The 18,736-nt window shown below is 41.8% G+C and overlaps 1 protein-coding gene and 1 long non-coding RNA gene across 8 annotated transcripts in view; one reads left to right on the plus strand and one right to left on the minus strand.

Moving 5' to 3' along the window:
* PIP5K1B (phosphatidylinositol-4-phosphate 5-kinase type 1 beta) overlaps positions 1-18,736 on the plus strand; it is a 356,657-nt gene that overhangs the window by 313,175 nt on the left and 24,746 nt on the right. The window contains exon 15 of one of the 3 annotated variants that reach the window (XM_088837923.1): positions 16,132-16,806. In XM_088837923.1, coding sequence (XP_088694049.1) covers positions 16,132-16,342 — 211 coding nt within the window. In that variant the 3' untranslated portion in view covers positions 16,343-16,806. Of the gene's footprint in view, positions 1-16,131; positions 16,807-18,736 lie in introns of those variants that run through there. The other 2 variants (XM_088837922.1, XM_055428357.2) reach the window with 2 other exon arrangements.
* The window catches only part of LOC129557636 (uncharacterized), a 129,642-nt gene continuing 122,328 nt past the window's right edge, over positions 11,423-18,736 (minus strand). For 4 of the 5 annotated variants that reach the window (XR_008686251.2, XR_016037835.1, XR_016037832.1 and 1 more), the window contains 3 exons: positions 16,055-16,331; positions 13,652-13,681; positions 11,423-11,553 (listed from right to left, as the gene is read on the minus strand). This is a non-coding gene — a long non-coding RNA (uncharacterized LOC129557636). Of the gene's footprint in view, positions 12,046-13,651; positions 13,682-16,054; positions 16,332-18,736 lie in introns of all 5 variants that reach the window. The other variant, XR_016037833.1, reaches the window with a different exon arrangement.

Here is an 18,736-nt window from a genome sequence, read left to right on the forward strand (position 1 = left end):
TCCAAGTTAGGACTAGATTTGTTTTACTGATTTTCTGTTTTTAAACCTTCGAAGTGTGTCATATCTATAGCCATTGCATTGTCAATAGCATAAAAAATTGAGGAAGTAGTCTTCCATTATTTGAAAACTACTTTTCCATTTATGAGAGAAGTAGCTCATATCATTGACAACTGAGTGAACTTCTTACAGATGTCTTTATTTCATTTTTGCCTTATTAATGTAAAGGAAAATACCAATCAATATCATGTTAAAAATACATGGTCATCAGTTGTGGTCACAAAGTGACTGTGGATGTAGAAGTTCTACCAAAATCAACAAAAGCATTATGTGACCATCAATTGGTTATATGGAATTTACAGTAAAGACTACTGCATATTTTATTATTATATTTACACTCTGTGTTACACATTCTTTGTCAGTAAAGTTTAATATAAACATATATACACACATACTTTTCCCCAAAATTCTAGTTGTTAAACATTTACCATTAGTAACTAACTAATGTTAGTTTGGTACTAACATGTACCAAACAGTACACCATTCCTTATGAAGTCCTTAAAAATACATATTATAATTATCTTTAGTGATCATATTAATAACAGCTAACATGTATTCAAGACAAGTGACAGACTTTATAATTTCTGAGACTGAATCCTCAGAAATGCTTTTATTGTTAGAGACAGGGGGACATGAGGAAGGTATATTTAGGCTCCTCCAGCTTTACTGGAGCAGAGGACCTTCCAAGGGCAAGGAGCATAGTAGACACTTGCATATGAGTTATTCACGTCAACCTGTGATAAATAAGGAAAGTTATTATATGGATAAAGAATAATCTCAGATGGAGTAAATGCCTAAGTTGCAGCTAAGTGACACTGGTTAGAAAGGGAAACCACAAGGGGAGAATCAAAGCTTTCAGGTACGTCCTCCTGAATCAACTCACACGTCATATAACTACATCATCTAAGGAAATTTTGTGGGGGACTCTAAATGGTAAGTAGTTTGAGAGCATTTTTACTAATAGCCATTGAGAAATTTCACGTTTAATAGGATGTAGACAGGGTAATGCCAGTATCAGTCTTTGAAGGTGTGGGTAAGGCCCTTCAGCAGTGACCTACATCCTCCTCGTGCTTTGCCAGGCTCCCCAGGATGGGCCATTCTTGTCCAGTCATTCGCAGACACATACCATACCACGTCTGGACTGTACATCCCACTGCCTTACCATTCTGTTAAGCCAGTTTGGGTTTTTTTTTTCCTTTTTGTTCTCTAAGGGAATTTTAGTATTTATTTATGACCATCTGGTGCCTTAATTTGAATGCTGATGACCAATCTCTCTAAAATAGTAGTTTCCCAAGACTTAAATAGGAAATGATACACATGCAATTCGTCAAAGTTTTATCATGCTAAATATATTTGGAGCTTACATATTTCCTGTTTTGCATGGGTGATTACAAGCTGTTCTCCCCTGGAACTGTTTTTACAGTATATATCTTTAATAAAAATGGTACAAGACATACAAGATAATAATTTGCTGTACATAGTGAAATGATTACTGTATCAAGTTAATGAATATACTTGTCGCCTCACATAGTTACTTTTTGTTTTGCCTTTTTTTTTTCTTTTTGAGGCTAAGAGTTGGTTTTATTTACTAAAGGTAGGGACTATGTTTTATGTCTCTTTGTTTTGATTAGTTTGATTTGATTTGTTTTTAAGATCTACTCTCTTTGCAACTTTAAGGCATAACAGTTTTGTTGTTGTTAAGTCGCTAAGTTGTATTCAACTCTTTGGAACCCTGTGAACAGCAGCACAACAGTCTTCCCTGTCCTTCATTATTTCCAGTCACCATGCCATCCACTCCATCCCCAGGACTTATTTATCTTATAAGTGGAAGTTGTGAGTGTGTGTCTGTGTGTGTGGTGAGAGCACCTGAAATCATCCCAGGTAAGTGAGATCAGTTCAGTTCAGTCACTCGGTCCTGTCCAACTCTTTGCGACCCCATGAATCGCAGCACGCCAGGCCTCCCTGTCCATCACCAACTCCCAGAGTTCACTCAAACTCATGTCCATCGAGTCGGTGATGCCATCCAGCCATCTCATTCTCTGTTGTCCCCTTCTCTTCCTGCCCCCAATCCCTCCCAGCATCAGAGTCTTTTCCAGTGAGTCAACTCTTCGCATAAGGCGGCCAAAGTATTAGAGCTTCAGCTTTAGCATCAGTCCTTCCAATGAACACCCAGGACTGATCTCCTTTAGAATCAGGCAGTATATTTCTTCCTGTGTCTGTAAGGGAGTATTTCTTAAACTATAGGTTCTAGGAGCACCTGCTTCAGGAACAGCAGGTTGGTAAACAGCAGCTTCCTGGTCCTGTACATTCTAGTGCCTGGTCATTGGAAGCCACTGTTGTAACTATTGGGGTGTCCTGACCTTTGATTCTAAAGCACCTAGTTTATTCCTTAACTTACAGGAAGGGGTTCAGTGTATGAAAGGACCACTGCCAGAAATAATTAAACCTGAGCCATGATTTGAAGTAGAATGAGTCCCAGTTCTTCTCAGAGATGTCAGTACTGTTTTACCTCCCCCATTTCAGCCAGCCACCTCCCATCTTTCGCAAACTAGGGCTCTTCTCTCTCCCTAAACTGCTTGTGTTCCTAATGACTCAAGACAGGGTACTGACCTGTCCAGCAGAGGCCAGTAGTTTCTGTGAAATTTTCCGATTATTCAAGTCAGAGCTTATAATTAATTTGGCATTGGTCTGCCCACATGTGAGAAACCTTCCAGTCATTCTGCACCTCTCTGAAGCTAGGAGGCCCACTAAAAATCAATGGTGCTTTTGGTTTTCCAATAGCCCTGAACAGTGATAATTACAGTGTACATCTGTGATGGTAAAGCTGCCTTCTAACCTTTTCTCATATTCTTTCCAGTAGCTTCTGCAGACTGGTAGTAATATGGGTTTGGACTAAATGATGCCACTTACTTGCTGATGGTGGTCATTTCCACCCTGTACATGTTTAGCATGCTGACATAAGGAGGACCTGAGTGAAGTCTGATAGCTAAGTCACAAACGCTATCTGAAGATTCCTGGTTAGATAATAAAGGCTTAACAAATATTTGGTTACTTGCTTTTTAAAAATAGGAAATGTGGTGTTTAGAAAAGAATAGGAATGGTAAATATTCTTTTCAGGTACCCAAATTATAAATTTCCTGAAGGTTGAGGTTACTGGTGGTTCTTTCCAGGTGGTGCTAGTGGTAAAGAACCCACCTGCCAATGCAGAAGGCGTAAGAGACTCGGGTTCGATCCCTGGGTCGGGAAGATCCCCTAGAGGAGGGCATCCCACTCCAGTATTCTTGCCTGGAGAATTCCATGGACAGAGGAACCTGCCTGGCTGTGGTCTGTGGGGTTGCAGAGAGTCAGACATGACTGAAGTGACTTATCACCAGTAACCTTACTCTGCTGTGCTATGGGCTAAGGAAAGGGAGAGAAAGCTAGTGAGCCAGCCCCCCTGACCAGGCAGGGTTGTCCTTTAAGCATTTATAACACCTGTACTAGTTTGCTAGCACCATACACCATGTGGCTTAAACAGCAAAAGTGTGTTTTCTCACCGTTGTGGAGGCCAGGAGTCTGAGATGTTCACAGTGCTGCTTGCTTCTGAGGACCATGGGGATGAATCTGTTTCATGCTTGTTGCCTGGCTTCTGGTGATTTCCTGTCAGTCTTTGACATTCCTTAGCTTACAGAGGCATCACCTGATCTCTGCCTTCATCTTCACATGTCCTTCTCCCTGTGTGCATGTCTGTTCAGATCTCCTCTTATGACCTCATCTTAACTAATTACATCTGCAGTTGCCCTTTTCCCAAATAAGTGAGGTACTGGAGGCTACTCACTTGTAGGTGAGTAGGCTACTCACTTGTTGTAGGTTGTCAACATACAAGTTTTAGAGGGACACAATTTAACCTATGGGATCATCTCTGAATAAGGCTTAGTTTTTATGGATTTGTTTTTTCCAATCCCGATAGGGAGCAAGTGTAAAGAGACTGCAGAATATATGCCTACAGACCCCATCTGTGGGACTTATGTCATTGAGGTGCAATGTAGAGGTTAAGGGTGCTGTGGTTGAGAATTATTTGTTCACTTTATCTTAAACCCTTAGTGGTTCCATTAGCTTACACAGCATGGGCATCTCCATTTCTGCATACTGTATTTCTGATAGACTGCTGTGACCTCAGGCTTGGTTTTCTGGGGAAGTTGAATGAGGGCCAACTAGGCTAAGGATCAAAGCTTTTGAAAGCTGGAAGGACCTCAGCAAGTTCAAAGCTCTGATTTTTACAGAGGAGGAAACTAGGACTCCGGGCGGCTAAACAGCTTACCCAAAGAGAGCACACACCACACTTATTGCTGAGTTGGTATCAGAATTCATCTGCCCTGCCTCCTGTTCTAGCTTATTCTTCCACATTCCATGGAGGCCATGAGTCTCTTGTGAATTAAAGGGTTTCCAGTTCCTGTTACCTTTGTGGTGTGTTTCTCTAGCTAGACAGCACTGATTTCAGTGCAAGCCACTAATCTGGGGGTGTTTGGACTACTCAGAGTAGATAACTCTTTTATCCCCCTAAGCCTTACCTCTGTGTGTGTGTTAGTGGCTCAGTCATGTCTGACTCTTTGGATCCATGGACTGTAGCCCTCCAGGCTCCTTTATCCATGGGATTCTCCAGGCAAGAACACTGGAGTGGGTTGCCAGTTCCTTCTCCAGGGGATCTTCCCAACCCAGGGATTGAACCTGGGTCTCCACATTGCAGGCAGATTCTTTACCATCTGAGCCACCAAGGAAGTCCTAAGCCACCTCTGGGACCTACTTAACTATATTATCTCTCAACTTCATAGACAAGAGCTCTGGAGAGAGAACCAATTCTGGTTTTAGACTCTACCAAATATGAACAGGAAAAGACATCTTACAAGAAGAATAGAAACTCTGTTCAGTTTTATGAAGTCCACTAGAAATTACTTTGTCAGGGTTTTTCATTTTTTGTTGTTTTGAGTGGGGATTTTTTTGCGTTTTTGATGATAATGATACATATTAGTCATTTTCTTCTTTTTAACATTTATCATCTCACCAACTTTCTTGAAAGCTTCTTAAGTCAGTGATTCAGCCATGTGTGAACTGTTTACCAACTTTTCACTTTTAGCACAGTAAGTGGGTGAAGTCAGCAATTGGTGTATGTTTGAATGGATGATTTATAGTTTTGTGAACAGAAAAGCAGATAGTTTTATGATGTGGATAGTTCACTGTTGAAATATGATTTGTATATAGCAAAATGCACAGATCTTAAGTATGTAGTTCCATAAATTTTGACAAATGTGTATATTCCAGTAAGCATCACCCAGATCTAGATAAAGAATATTCCTGTCCTACCAGAAGTTCCCTTCTGCCCTCTTCCTAGTCATGACTATCCAAGATCAAGGCGACATTCCCCTTTGTTTTATTCTAGAAGCTTAATTGTTTTAGCCTTCACATTTATTTTTATTTTGGGCTGTGCCGAGTCTTCATTGCTGTGGGGGCTTTTCTCTAGTTGTGTCAAACAGTGGCTACTCTCTAGCTGTGCTTTATTGGCTTCTCATTATGGTGGCTTCCCTTGTTGAGGAGCACAGGCTCTAGGCACACAGGCTTCAGTAGTTATGGCACGTGGACTCAGCAGTTGTGGCTGTCAGGTCTAGAGCACAGACTCAGTAGTTGTGGCCCATGGGCTTTGTTGTCCCATACAGCATGTGGAATCTTCCTGGATCAGGGATCAAACCTGTCTCCTACTCTGGCAGGCAGATTCTTGACCACTGAGCCACCAGGGAAGCACTAGCTTTCACATTTTGTCTGTGGTCCATCTCAAATTAATTTCTGTGTATAAGGTATCCAGGGGCTTCCCCAGTAGCTAAGTGGTAAAAAAAAAAAATCCGCCTGCAGTGCAGGAGACGTGGGTGCAATCCCTGGGTTGGGAAGATCCCCTGGAGGAGGGCATGACCACCCACTCCAGTATTCTTACCTGGAGAATCCCATGGACACAGGAGCCTGGTGGGCTATAGTCCATGGGGTTGCAAAGAGTCAGACACAACTGAAGTGACTGAGCCCATGGCGGGGTATCAAAAATTCTTTTTGTTCTTCTTTCGTATCTACTCCTGCCTCTCAAGTCAGATAATCAAGACTGATTTATGATAATAGATTTGTCATTTGGAAACAGATTTATATCTCTTTTTTTCTCTTATAACTGAATCATTATTGCTGGGGATAGCCTAGGAGAGCAGCAAATGACTAATTCTCCTCAGTGCTTAGAAAACTTGAGGCAACATGTATAGAACATGGCATAGCTCCCCAGTCAGGCCTGGTTCAAATCCAGTACCACCATTTATTCACTGTGGTTAGACAGGTTAGCCTTAAAACTCACATGTACAAAATAGCTAGGAAGAGACCCAGCCTAACAGGGTGATCGCTGGTGATTGAATGAAATAATGTCTGTAATGCAATCATCACAGTATAACATCACCATCCGTGGAGGACTGCTAGCTTTAAAATGTGTGTGGGAGGATGTTGAAAAGAAAAATAAAATCTCCTAGAGATAGATGGTGGAAAAGTTCCTTGAACTTGGATGGGGGTTCTTTCTTGAAAGCATTCTCCCTCCAGCCACCACCCACAGATGCACACACGCTTTCCTCAAAGGGAGGGCCCTACCTCCTTCCTCTGCCTGCTTCTGAGGCTGCTGGTGGCAGGAGCTCAGTTGCTTTAGCTCTCTCAGCAGCTGTGGCTTCCTGTCCCCAGAACTAATAGACCTGGCAGCTCGCTGTTTGCTGCTCTCTTCCCCCGCCAGTTCAAGGTGCGGCTTTCTGTACTGGGTCTCCAGCGGTCTTTGTTCTTCGGGCAACACTTAACGCAGGGAGAGAGGAGAGTTAAACCTCAGCACTAGACCCATAGGTGGCCGTCATTTGATTCCAGAGAGAGAGCCTGCCGCTCTGCTTGCCTTCATTAGAAACAGGCAGCCTCCATGTCTAAAAATAGTCGAAGTGGGAGAGCGGGGAAGAGCAGCAGCCATGCTCATGGCTGAAAAGGAGAAAAGACAGAAAGCAGCAGATCCTGCTGAAAGCCTGGCAGGGTAGGTTAGGAAGGTGGGTAGTATTCTGTATGCAGTAGCCATGGCCAAGGGCTTCGTAGTGCTCTGGGTCCACACTGGGGGTCTTGCAGATGTGCCTATACAATCAATCCAGGAGCTCGTGTGAAGGAGACGCTCATCCTAGCAAGGGCGTGAGATTTGCTACAGGCCGACACTCTCCCGGCTGTAGCTAGGAACCCCGGTGCCAAGGCTTCAGAACTCTACACCCTGGAGCAGCCTCCACCCCCGAGCCACGCCAGCCAGAGGCGAGCTTTTCGAAGACACGCACATGACCTTGGCTTGACCATCACATCAGAAGTGCTTGAGTCCTGCCTGAAGGGACCTGCTCATAAGCACATGTGTCTCTAGGACTGAACAAGTATTTGTAGCCTTTACATGAGACTATGCTGTACCTGTGGGTTTTCTCTGCGAGGAGAGCTTTCCTGTCCACATTTCTTATCATCAGTCAGTATTCCAGTAGGTAGCTAAACTCAGACTAGCAGAAAAAGAATTCTTCCCCAAGTGTTATGATAAAGCCAGCCTCCTCAGACACACCTACCATTCCCCAGGAAACAAGCAGAATCTCAGAGGTAGAAGTCATAGTGACACCCTGGGTCGTTTAGACAGAACAGCATTACCCTCTGTCGACCTTTCTCTCACTTGCAGGGTCTGACTTGGTCCTCTTGATTGACAGCCCTGGGAGGTGGGCTGGGTGGGGACTGCATTCTCACTTGAAGAGGAGGAACTGGGAGCTCAGGATCATGACTTGCCCAGTATTGTAACTAATAATCACAGAATTCAGGCCTCCACCCTTAGTCCAGATGCTCCCTAGGTTTACCCCCATGGCACTCAGTCCATTTCTAAAGGGCAAAAACCTCCAAACATGAAGCAGCCTAAAACATGGTATAAATTTAAGCAAAGATTTTAAAAGACTCCATTTAACCCTGATGTTGGGAACATGTTTCTTCGCATGGCCCAGCAATCATGATTTTGAATCTAGAGAGGAAAATGTAAACCTAACTCAGTGTTGCCTAGGCATTAACAAGATTTTCAATAGTCATAATAATAAACTCTATGGAGCAATTTTCTATTTTTAGAATCAATCCATGGACAAAGCACAGAAAACCTGGTTATAGCTATAAGATAAGAATAAAGGAATATAAATATTAATAGCCATGACAAAGTGGGAAGGCAAGGACAAAGATTAATGTGGGAAATTAAAGATATATGGTATATGGTTGATGGAATAGAAAAGGTTATTAAGTATATGATTTACAGTTACACAATAAATAAAATATAAATAGCAAATGTTGGGAGGAAGTGCAAAGGAGGAGGAGGCACACATCCTTTGTATTGAATCAATAGATGCTGCCTTGGGTTGATAATATATTTTATTCCCTGATTCATCAAAAGATATGAAGGAAACCACCAGAAGGGCTAAAAAGAGAAATGGTGAAAGGCGCTGCCCTTGGGGAGATGACTGGGGTACGGGCGGGAGCAGGAGGTTGTTTATTTTGTCATAAGTCATCTGTATCATATGATATGTTGTGTTATTACTTTGACAAAAAAGGCAGTGAGGGGATCACTTTTGAAAGACAAAAACTGCTTTGCACCATATGTTCTCTGAGCAAGTGCCCCCCTGAGAATTAGCTGTAAAACACTCATTAGGTCTGCAAACAGAAATCAGAGTGTTCCAGGCTATAAAGTTACCTATGCCTGTTTTCAGCAGTGCAGCCAGGCTAATGTTCTCCAATGAAGCCAAACTAATGTTGCTGGTAAAAGAAAGGAACATTTTTGTAAATGACAGAGAGGCCTGAGTGGCATCAGAGAGCTGCTAACGTCAGCTCCCAGAGGGAACTAGGAGGACATAAAATTCCCCTCCTTATCCTGCTTAACCTGTGACAAGTCTGTGACGTGTGCAGAGACCAGAGCAGCCGAAAAATGTTGGCAGTGCCTCTGCTTTTACGAGGGAGGAAGAAAACTAGATAGATTAACAGTTTCCTGAGCGCCTTGCTGCAAATTAGGTGCAATTAGCCCTCAGACCATCTAAATTGAGGGAACTGTGGCAAAACTTGATGGTGCAGAACCCAGGCTGCCAGCCAGACTCAAACCTGTTCACATAAAATTGCTTCTAGAAATGGATCATCCCAAGCTGCAAGGCTGAAAAATGGCAGGCCTTCTGACTAGACTGCTCAGTTTTGAAGGCACTACTCCCAAGAGAAAGTGACCCCTAAAATAGAATCTGGAAAACTCTCAGCCAGAGACATTAGAAACCAATTCCAAATAGGCTTGTGCCCAAGAAGTCAACAGTGAAGTAAGGAAACCGAGCAATAGCAAGACTATTAGCAGTGTCAGAACTGGAGAGAAACAAGCATGAAATCGATCAGTGACATAAACATTTAAGTGAAAATCCCTTTTAGAACATATTTTACCTTTCTACTTGGGGTGTCTTCAAGGGAAGAGGAATTTGCTATAAGCTGTGGATGCGTTTATTTTCATTGGATGGTTTATTCTCGAATTATCTTCCTATTCTTTTATGGATTGTACTTCATTAATTTAAGTAGCAATGGACAAACACATCCACATGCAAGTATAAAGATTCTTAAAGCCCAGATAATACTTTATGTCCTTGTGTGAAGCATTTTCTTTTACTAACCTCTTTGCTAAAAACAGTAGCAGAATGTTAAAATGAAGTATTTTGACTATCAGTTTCAGCAGAGACCCAAAACAAAAGCAAGGTGTGAGACTGCAGGACATGTAAAGGAAGTGGTCAGAAACCATTTAGCTGACTACCTACAGTCTTTGAGCGAAGTTAGAGAAGCCAGGAAGAGTTGGCAGTTTGAATGTGATCTTTAGAAAGAGCTATAAGGGAGTTGAGGTGCCTGTGCCTGTCCCTACCCAGGGAAAGGGGCTTCAGTGAGGCTTCAGAGACCTTGATAGTGCCCCATGGGACAGAGGGGACCTGGATGTGTCCCCTGGTTTCTGACTCATGCCTAAGGCCCTGAAAACTCCAGTGGCAGAGCAGGGAAACTGTGCTTGGGAATGGTCTATGCTGCTCCCTCACCTCTCTCTCTTCTGTGCTTTATTTTTCTCCTTAGTGCTTTTGACCAACATACTATATATTTTAGGTATTTTCCTCTCATTACCTGTTTTCCTCAATGCTATGTAAGTTCCATGAGTCAGAGATCTTTGTTTAATCTCTACTGCATCCTGGCACCTAGAATATAATGTGCAAAAATGGGTATTTGTGTTGGACGTTTGCTGTTACTCCAGTAATCCTGCATGTTCAGTGTTGTTATTCTCATTTTACATGTAGGAAACTGTAGTTTCCAGTAACTGGAGTGGTTAAGAAACACATCCAGTATTGCATATACAGCTAAGAGGAAAAGCCAGAATTCAAAGCAAAGATGGTGAAAGTCGCTCAGTCCTATCTGACTCTGCCACCCAGAATTCTCCAGGCCAGAATCCTGGAGTGGGTAGCCTTTCCCTTCTCCAGGGGATCTTCCCAACCCAGGGATCGAACCCAGGTCTCCCGCATTGCAGGCAGATTTTTTTCCCAGCTGAGCCATGCCTGTAATGCCTTATCAGCTGAGGTATCTGTTTCCCTGAAGTTTATTCCCATCCTTTCTTGGGCAGCAAATAGGACTTAATCTGAGATTTTTAGGGAAGCAAAATGCTAGTTCTATACTTGGATATCACTCAGTACACACTGAATAATGAAGATAACAAATATTTTTAAAAAGATTAATTGGTTACGTAGCTTTTGCTATTTAATGTCAGATTATTCCAAGAGCATTTAATGCGACTTTATAAATGCCCAATTATTTACACAGGGCTAAATGTTTACATGTCTTTTTAAAGTCTTAAAACATTAGAAGCTTATATACCTCTATTCTTGTTAACTATCAGATATTCATTTTTAATATGTTACTTTTTAAAAATTGTGGTAACATACCCATAACACAAAATTTACCATCTTAACCATTTTTAAGTGAATAGTTCAACCTTCAAAGTACATTCACATTGTTGTGCAACCAGTCTCCAGAACTTTTTCATCTTGAAGAACTGAAATTCTTTGCCCACTAAACAACTCCCCATTTCACCCTCCCCTCAGCCCCTGGCAATCGCCCTCTACTTTCTTCTTTGAATTTGACTACTTACATGAGGAAGCCGGTGAAATTACACCATCTGTTGGCTACTGTGAATAAGGCTGCTGTGAAATTGATGTATTAATTTTAGGGCTGCCATAACAAAGTACCACAGACTAAGTGGCTTAAACAACAGAAATTTATTTTCTCACAGTTCTGGAGGCTCGAGGTCCAAGATCACGGTGTCAGCGAGGTTGGTTTTCTCTGAGGCGGCTCTCCTTGGCTTGTGGATGGCCGACTTCTTCCTCCTCACATGGTCTTTCCTCTGTGTGTCCAAGCCCTCCTCCTCTTCTCGTAAGGACACAGATCATATTGAATTAGAGCCATCCCAATTATGTCACTTAACCTTAATCATACCTCTTTAAAGAGCCTATCTCCAAATTACCAACACATACTAAAGTACTGGGGGTTAGGACTTAAAGATATAAATGGAGGGAAGAAATAAATGTGGGGGGAAGCCCACAGTTCAGCCCATAACACCAAGGGAACAAATTTCTGAGACCCTGTTTTCCGTTCTTTGGGGTATATATATCGAGAAATAAGATAGCTGGCTTGTGTGGTAATTCTATTCTAACTTTTTTGAGAAAGATAAATATGTGGCTTTGTACAGCATATTTTGCCTACTTACTTTTCCCAAACCTCTCTGGCCATCATAACTCTTCTCAAACAAAAGATCTCTACAGCTCACATCAAGCATCAAATCCGCATTTGTTTTTGCTGGTTTATGGAATGCTCCTCAAGCTCCTAGGCAGCTCCCTCAGTTTCTGCAGTGGCAGATTTCTAAAATTTCATCAGGGGTGACCACAGAAAAGGTGTTTAATTGGAAAACAAAGTTCATATTCTAGCTCTATTCAACTCTAGTGTGACCTTGAACAAGATACTATGCCTCTCAAGCCTCAGCTTCTTCATACAGTGCAGTAAGGATGTTGGGCTGACATACACACACAGCGACCAGGCAGAGATGATGCCAATGGCGAGAACAGGCCAGGTGTGTGATGCAGAAGACAGCAGTAGGGTCCCTGGAATAATGGCGAGGACATGCCTCAGCCTCATCGTTACTCACAAATGTGGGCTTGGAGTTGCCTGCCCATCTCATTTCTCATTAGAATCCGTGGAAGACTGGATTTTGTAGAAATTTCCTGTTATTTAATTTAGCAATCATTCAAATTAAAAAAAAAAATCTCTTTGGGCCCAAAACATACTTCTCCCAGCCAGCCTGGGTCCGTGGGCCAGCAATTTGCATTTTCTAGGCAGACCATCCTCCAGGATAGAGGTCTCTGCTCCTGTAGCAGCAATGCTAGCCCTGGGACACTGCAGATGGTCCCCAGCTTCCCCAGCCTGCAATATAGCATCTCTCCACCATTCTATATGAGTTCCTTTATGACCAGCTTTTTTTCACTTACCAAGGTCCACCTATATTGCTGCATATTTAATACTTTACTGTATTTATTGCCAAATAATATTCCATTGTATGAATTACTTATCCATTCATCAACTGGTGGACTTTTGGGTTATTTCCACTTGTTGTCTATTATGAGTAATGCTTCTGTGAACATTCATGTGCAATTCTTTGTGTAGGCATGTATTTTTCCATTTTCCTTACATATATACCAAGGAGTGGAATTGCTGAGTTGTATGGTTTTGAAGATTCACCAAAATGTTTTCCAAACTAGCTTCATCATTTTACATGCCTATCAGCAATGTAGGAGGGCTCCAGTTTTTCCATATCATCTTTTTTATTATAGTCATCCTAGTGACTGTGGTGGTATCTCATTGTGCTTTTGATTTGCATTTTCCTAATGACGTTGAGCATCTTGACATGCATTTATTGGCCATTTGTATATATTCTTTGGAGAAATGTCTATTCATAGCCTATGACCATTTTTAATTGAGTTGTCTTTTTACTGTTGTACTACAAGAGTTTTTTAATATACTCTGGATATCTCATTTTTGTCCACCAAATTTAAGGATGCTCAGAATATTCTTCTTACTAAGATATGATATTATTCTAACATGTGCAAAACAGGGTAAATTAACAGAAGGTTTTTTCTTTTAATATGCTTGATGGATGTTATTAAATTTGACCATATGGTATTAAGGAAATATAGTATTTTCTTTGTAATCTATTATATTTTAGCTAAAATAGCTGGAGAATGAACTGGCAACCCACTCCAGTATTCTTGCTGGGAAAATCCCATAGACAGAGGAATCTGGCGAGCTACAGTCCATGGGGTTGCAAAGAGTCAGACACAACTGAGCAACTGACCATAAGCTCATAACCCAAAGAAAACTAATTGTTTTTCTATTTGTATTTGGTTTTAACCATGCTAGTGACTCATTCATAGTTTCCAAAAGTAAAACAAATATTAGGTTGAAAAATACTTACAAAAAGGATTTACTCCTAGGGAGGTGAACTCTGAATCACAGAAGGACCAAAAAAAAAAAAGAGGAGGAGGATTACTTTTTGCTATATTTTATACTACAGGTGGTATGCTACTAAAAAATTAAACTTTAAAAAGAAAAAACACTTCTAGAATATCTTGGTTATACCGTTAATCTTAGGATGGAAATAATTTAAAATCATGACCAAAAATCAAACAAGATGAAAGAAGCTTAGATTTGAACCTCATTAAGTAATTATGGTTATAAAATAACCCAGAAGCCATTAGAGATTTTTTAATTGTATTAAATGTGAACTATACATATTTTGCAACCACTTTGTTTCTTGCTTTGATGTTTAAGTAGATCAAGCATTCATCTTTCTCATAAGACTTAACCAGGCTGGACTGCTCCCTACCCATGGGATTAGTGAGTGGCATCTTAGCAGTCAGAAGGCAAAAGCCAATTAAAACCCATCACAGCATCTTTGCTCTTGATCCAGAAAATAACCTGAGCAACATTCATTACCATTCAGTACCTCTCCAAACAGCATCCCTTGAAACCTGATGGTTTATTTAACCCAAGCAATCTGTAAAGGTTTACAATATAAAGTCAATAGCTTGGTGGAAAGAGGCCACATTCACCTTGATCTTTAAAAATCAATCAAAACACTCAGTTTCCCACCTTGTATAACCCATCCTGGGTTTTTGAAAAGCAAGAGGGCTTTTTTTTCTGTGTCTAGAATTTAAAGAGAAATTATATCAAGCCAAAGTGAAGTGGCTTTCATCCCTGAGTTTCCAAATTCTGAAATATCACCAAATGGAAAACCTGTGGGAGATTCCCTGCTTCCCTTTCCTCTTACTACTAGTCTGGATTCTCACAGTTTTGTGTTATGTGTTCTACAAATGAACCTGATTTCGTAAGATCCATATAATTCTTTTGAGAATTTTTTTTTTAATATTGAAGAACTTAGAACTTCTATTCATGTATCTTCAATTAATAGGTAAGTACAGAAGTAGAATTATATGTCATGCCCAGAAGATGGAGGACTGAGGAGTATAATGTCCTCAGTAAGTCACCTGTCTATCTGGGAAGCTCAGACAAGAAGCCCCGGGGGTGACTTTGGGTGGGAGTTTTCAATGGAGTGAGCTGAGAGCTCAGCCCCCAGGGGTGATGGGTCCAGGTGATGGGGAGGTGAGTGAGGAGGCCAGACCTCTCCTCTCCTGCTCTCAGCCCTGGAGCCCTGGCAATGCCCCAGCCAGGTCTGTCCCATGTGGCTGCCAGCCCACCTCTTCCAACACCAGTATCAGACTCTTCCACCATTGTGTGCAGATATTTTGTTCCTGAAAACCATCACATGGACAAGTTCCACAGGTTAAAAATATAACTAACTTTTATTTCAGTAGGGGGGAAGACTGTACATTCCTGAGCCACTAAATTCCCAATTTAAGCATTGTCAATGTTAGCTGCAAGCCATGGGGTCGCAAAGAGTCAGATGCGATTGAACGACTGAACTGAATGTTAGTTTTGTGTGTGTGTGCTTAGTCGTTTTCCGACTCTTCAGGACCCCATGGACTGTAGCCCACCAGGCTCCTCTGTTCATGAAATTCTCCAGGCAAGAATACTGGAGTGGGTTTCTATTTCCTACTCCAGGGGATCTTCCTGGAGTGGGATCTTCCCGATCCAGGGCTGGAACCTGTGTCTCTTGCATCTCCTGCATTGGCAGGCAGATTCTTTACACTAATGGACCAGTTACTTACCACTGGTTATGACAAAACAAGGTGGCTTCCCTTCCATAAAGGACTCTCCAGTACTGTCTACCTGAATTCCTTTGGCTTTTGTTGTTATCCTTGTTAGGAAGGGTCCATCTTAACTGTCCTCACAAAGCACAAGATACAGAACTCTGTATTTATGTAATTCATTATTACTCCAACTGTCGGCCTTGGATCAGCAGCAAGAGCATCACCTGGGAGCTTGTTACCATGGGCTCCATGTCAGACCCAATCAAACTCTGGGGGTGGGGCCCGGGAGTTTGGGCTTTCAGAAGCCCCCAAGGAGATTCTGCTGCACTTTTTGGTTTGAAGAAAGAAATCGTCAATGCTAATGAGGGATCAGGTTATCTTCTATAAGCTAGAAAAACATCAATACTGTTGAGAAAAGGATTTAAGCAGTGAGAGCTAACTATTCAGAGCTGGAGATGGGCCTCTAGATTGCCAGAAGTCCACCCTCACAAAGCGCGGGGCCCACAGATCACCTCTCAGGAATACAGAGTGTCTCATGCACTGAAGCTGACAGAGAAAAAGCACTGCCAGTAAAGCCAGATCCTTCAGACATAAGCGCGCATGCCTCTGGGTGTGACCCTGTCGCCTTCAAACACCCCACATTTTTCTTTCCCCCAAAGTTTACCCACCTCAGCCACCACTTGGGAGGGGTCCTTGGATTTTGTTCTGAAGGCTACATGCTCATCATTCTTCCTTATGTTTCCAGTAAAGGGTTACCTTCCAGTTCCACCTTTACCTTGGAAGAGGGGACCATCTACTTGACTTCTGAGCCCAGTCCTCTGGAAATGCAAGATGATAATGCCTCCGTGCTTGATGTCTATTTAGTAAGTAATATCTGGTTTCTTCCCCTTCTTTTCCTCCTCATTTACAAATGGATCCAGGCCATGGCTCATACAAGAACAAGTTCTGTAAGGTAAGGCATATTTGAGTTGTAAAAGAAACAATGGCACCTCATCACTTCTACAAACAGTATGCCTTTTCACAAATGATGTCATCCCACAGTTCTTATAGAACAGCCCACAGAAGAATATCGAGGGTAAAATCCTAAATCACCATGTGTAACGAGAACAAATCCCCTATCCTTGAAGCCCACTGGGGCACCTCGGGGTCATTCTTCACAAACTAACATCTATTTTGACTCAACTGTATCCACTTGTGTGGGGGCATATGGGTTCATGTAGCCAAATAATGAAGCCAAAGCTGAGATCAGTGCAGTGCAAGCCTTGTTCAATGGCTGAAGAATGGAGAGGTGAGAATATAGTTCACAGATCAGCTTCGCACCCGTGTGGTGAGAAGGGTTTGATTCTAGAGTAAAGAAAAAAGGGGGCGCAATGAGATGAATGCTGATTGGAGGCATGTGCAGTAGTCTCTGTGGGAAGGGACAGGAGTTTTGAGGGAGTAGGGTGCCACTCTTTTTATCTTTTTTTGGTCCTTAATTTCCAGTTGTGACCACCAGTGGGTATGTCATTTAATTCACTAACGCAGTGAAATCAGTGTTTAATGAGATTCAGGGTCTGTTTGAGGTCAGATTTATCACCATCTTGGTCCCTGCTGGTTCTGTCTGGGTTTTTTTGTTTTTTGTTTTTGCTTCTCTCCTTATAACTTCCTTTCTTATCTCTGGATCCTGTGACTTCAAAGATTTATGTTATCTCCTACTGAAGGTAGGGGTTGGCAGGTTTTGAGCAAGGACTCGGTGTAGCTCTGGCAACTCTTTGTGTTCTTATTGACCAAAAGAGGGAATTAACACCTGCCTCACAAGGCTGCTTGATAACAGCCATTCTGACAGGTGTGTGGTTTTGATTTGCATTCTCCTGACGATTAGTGATGTTGAGCCTCTTTTCATATGCCTACTGGCAATCTATAGGTCTTTGGAAAAATGCTTATTCAGGTTCTCTGCCTATTTTTTAATCTGGTTGTTTATATATATAAACAACATAATCTATATATAAATAATCAGGTTGTTTATATGTATCAGTTCAGTTCAGTCGCTCAGTTGTGTCCGACTCTCCGCGACCCCATGAATCACAGCACGCCAGGCCACCCTGTCCATCACCAACTCCCGAAGTTCACTCAAACTCATGTCCACAGAGGCGGTGATGCCATCCAGCCATCTCATTCTCTGTCGTCCCCTTCTCCTCCCGCCCCCAACCTTTCCCAGCATCAGAGTCTTTTCCAGTGAGTCAGCTCGTCGCATGAGGTGGCCAAAGTATTGCAGTTTCAGCTTTAGCATCATTCCTTCCAATGAACACCCAGGATTGATCTCCCTTAGAATGGACTGGTTGGATCTCCTTGCAGTCCAAGGGACTCTCAAGAGTCTTCTCCACCACCACAGTTCAAAAGCGTCAATTCTTCGGCGATCAGCTTTGTATACACACACACACATATATATATATAAATCAGGTTTCATATATATATATATATATAAATTGACTTGTATGACTTCTTTATATATTTTGGATATAACCCATTATCAGACATATCATTTGCAGATGCCTTCTCCCATTCAGTAGGTTTTCATAGCATAGTATTTTGAACAATAATTATAATAGCCAAACTGGGTACATACCATACGCAGGCACTATACCAGTGCTTTTCTTACACTAACCCTTTCATAAGGTAGGTGTTCTACTTGCCTCCATTCATGCAGATGAGGAACCTGGGCCTTAACTGATCAGTTCTCAGAGCTTTTAAGTGGCAGAGCCAAAATTCAAATCCAGCTTCTACCTAAGCCCCCATCACTGTACTATAACCCATGAAGCCCCTATCACTGTAGTTGTTCCTGACTGATCATCCATCTCATTGGAATCATGCTCCTGAGGAAGGCGAGAAGTGGATCCAAAAAGGAAGGAGTGAGGATTTCTGGTTTTTATAAAATTCCTCTTTCATCCTTTCTATTTTTTCAAGTTTTTGTTGCCTCAGTTCTTAAACCTTTTGATCTCTGGATCCCTTCATATTTTAAAAGTTCAGGATCCCAAATAGCTTTTGTATATGTGGATTATATCTATCAATATTTTGTATTTTTAAAATTAAAATGAGAAATTGCAAAAATATTGATTTGAAACAACTATCAAAATGTTAAATATATTTTTATGAAAATTTCTATTTTTCAGAATGAAAATAAGCTTAGTGAAAAGAGTGGCAGTATTTTACGTTTTTCAATCCCTCTTGTAAGAAGCTGGGTTGCTTCTACACTGATCTGGCATGACCCAGCACGTGACTGTACTCCACTGCACACCCATGAGAGGGAATGAGAAAGGCAAATAACTTCTTAGTATTAACAGGAAAATAGTTTGACCTCATGGATCCCCAGA

This window comes from Moschus berezovskii, chromosome 7 (assembly GCF_049115385.1).
Source record: "Moschus berezovskii isolate FMDL1 chromosome 7, NW_MosBer_1.0, whole genome shotgun sequence".
NCBI classification, from domain to species: Eukaryota; Metazoa; Chordata; class Mammalia; order Artiodactyla; family Moschidae; genus Moschus; species Moschus berezovskii.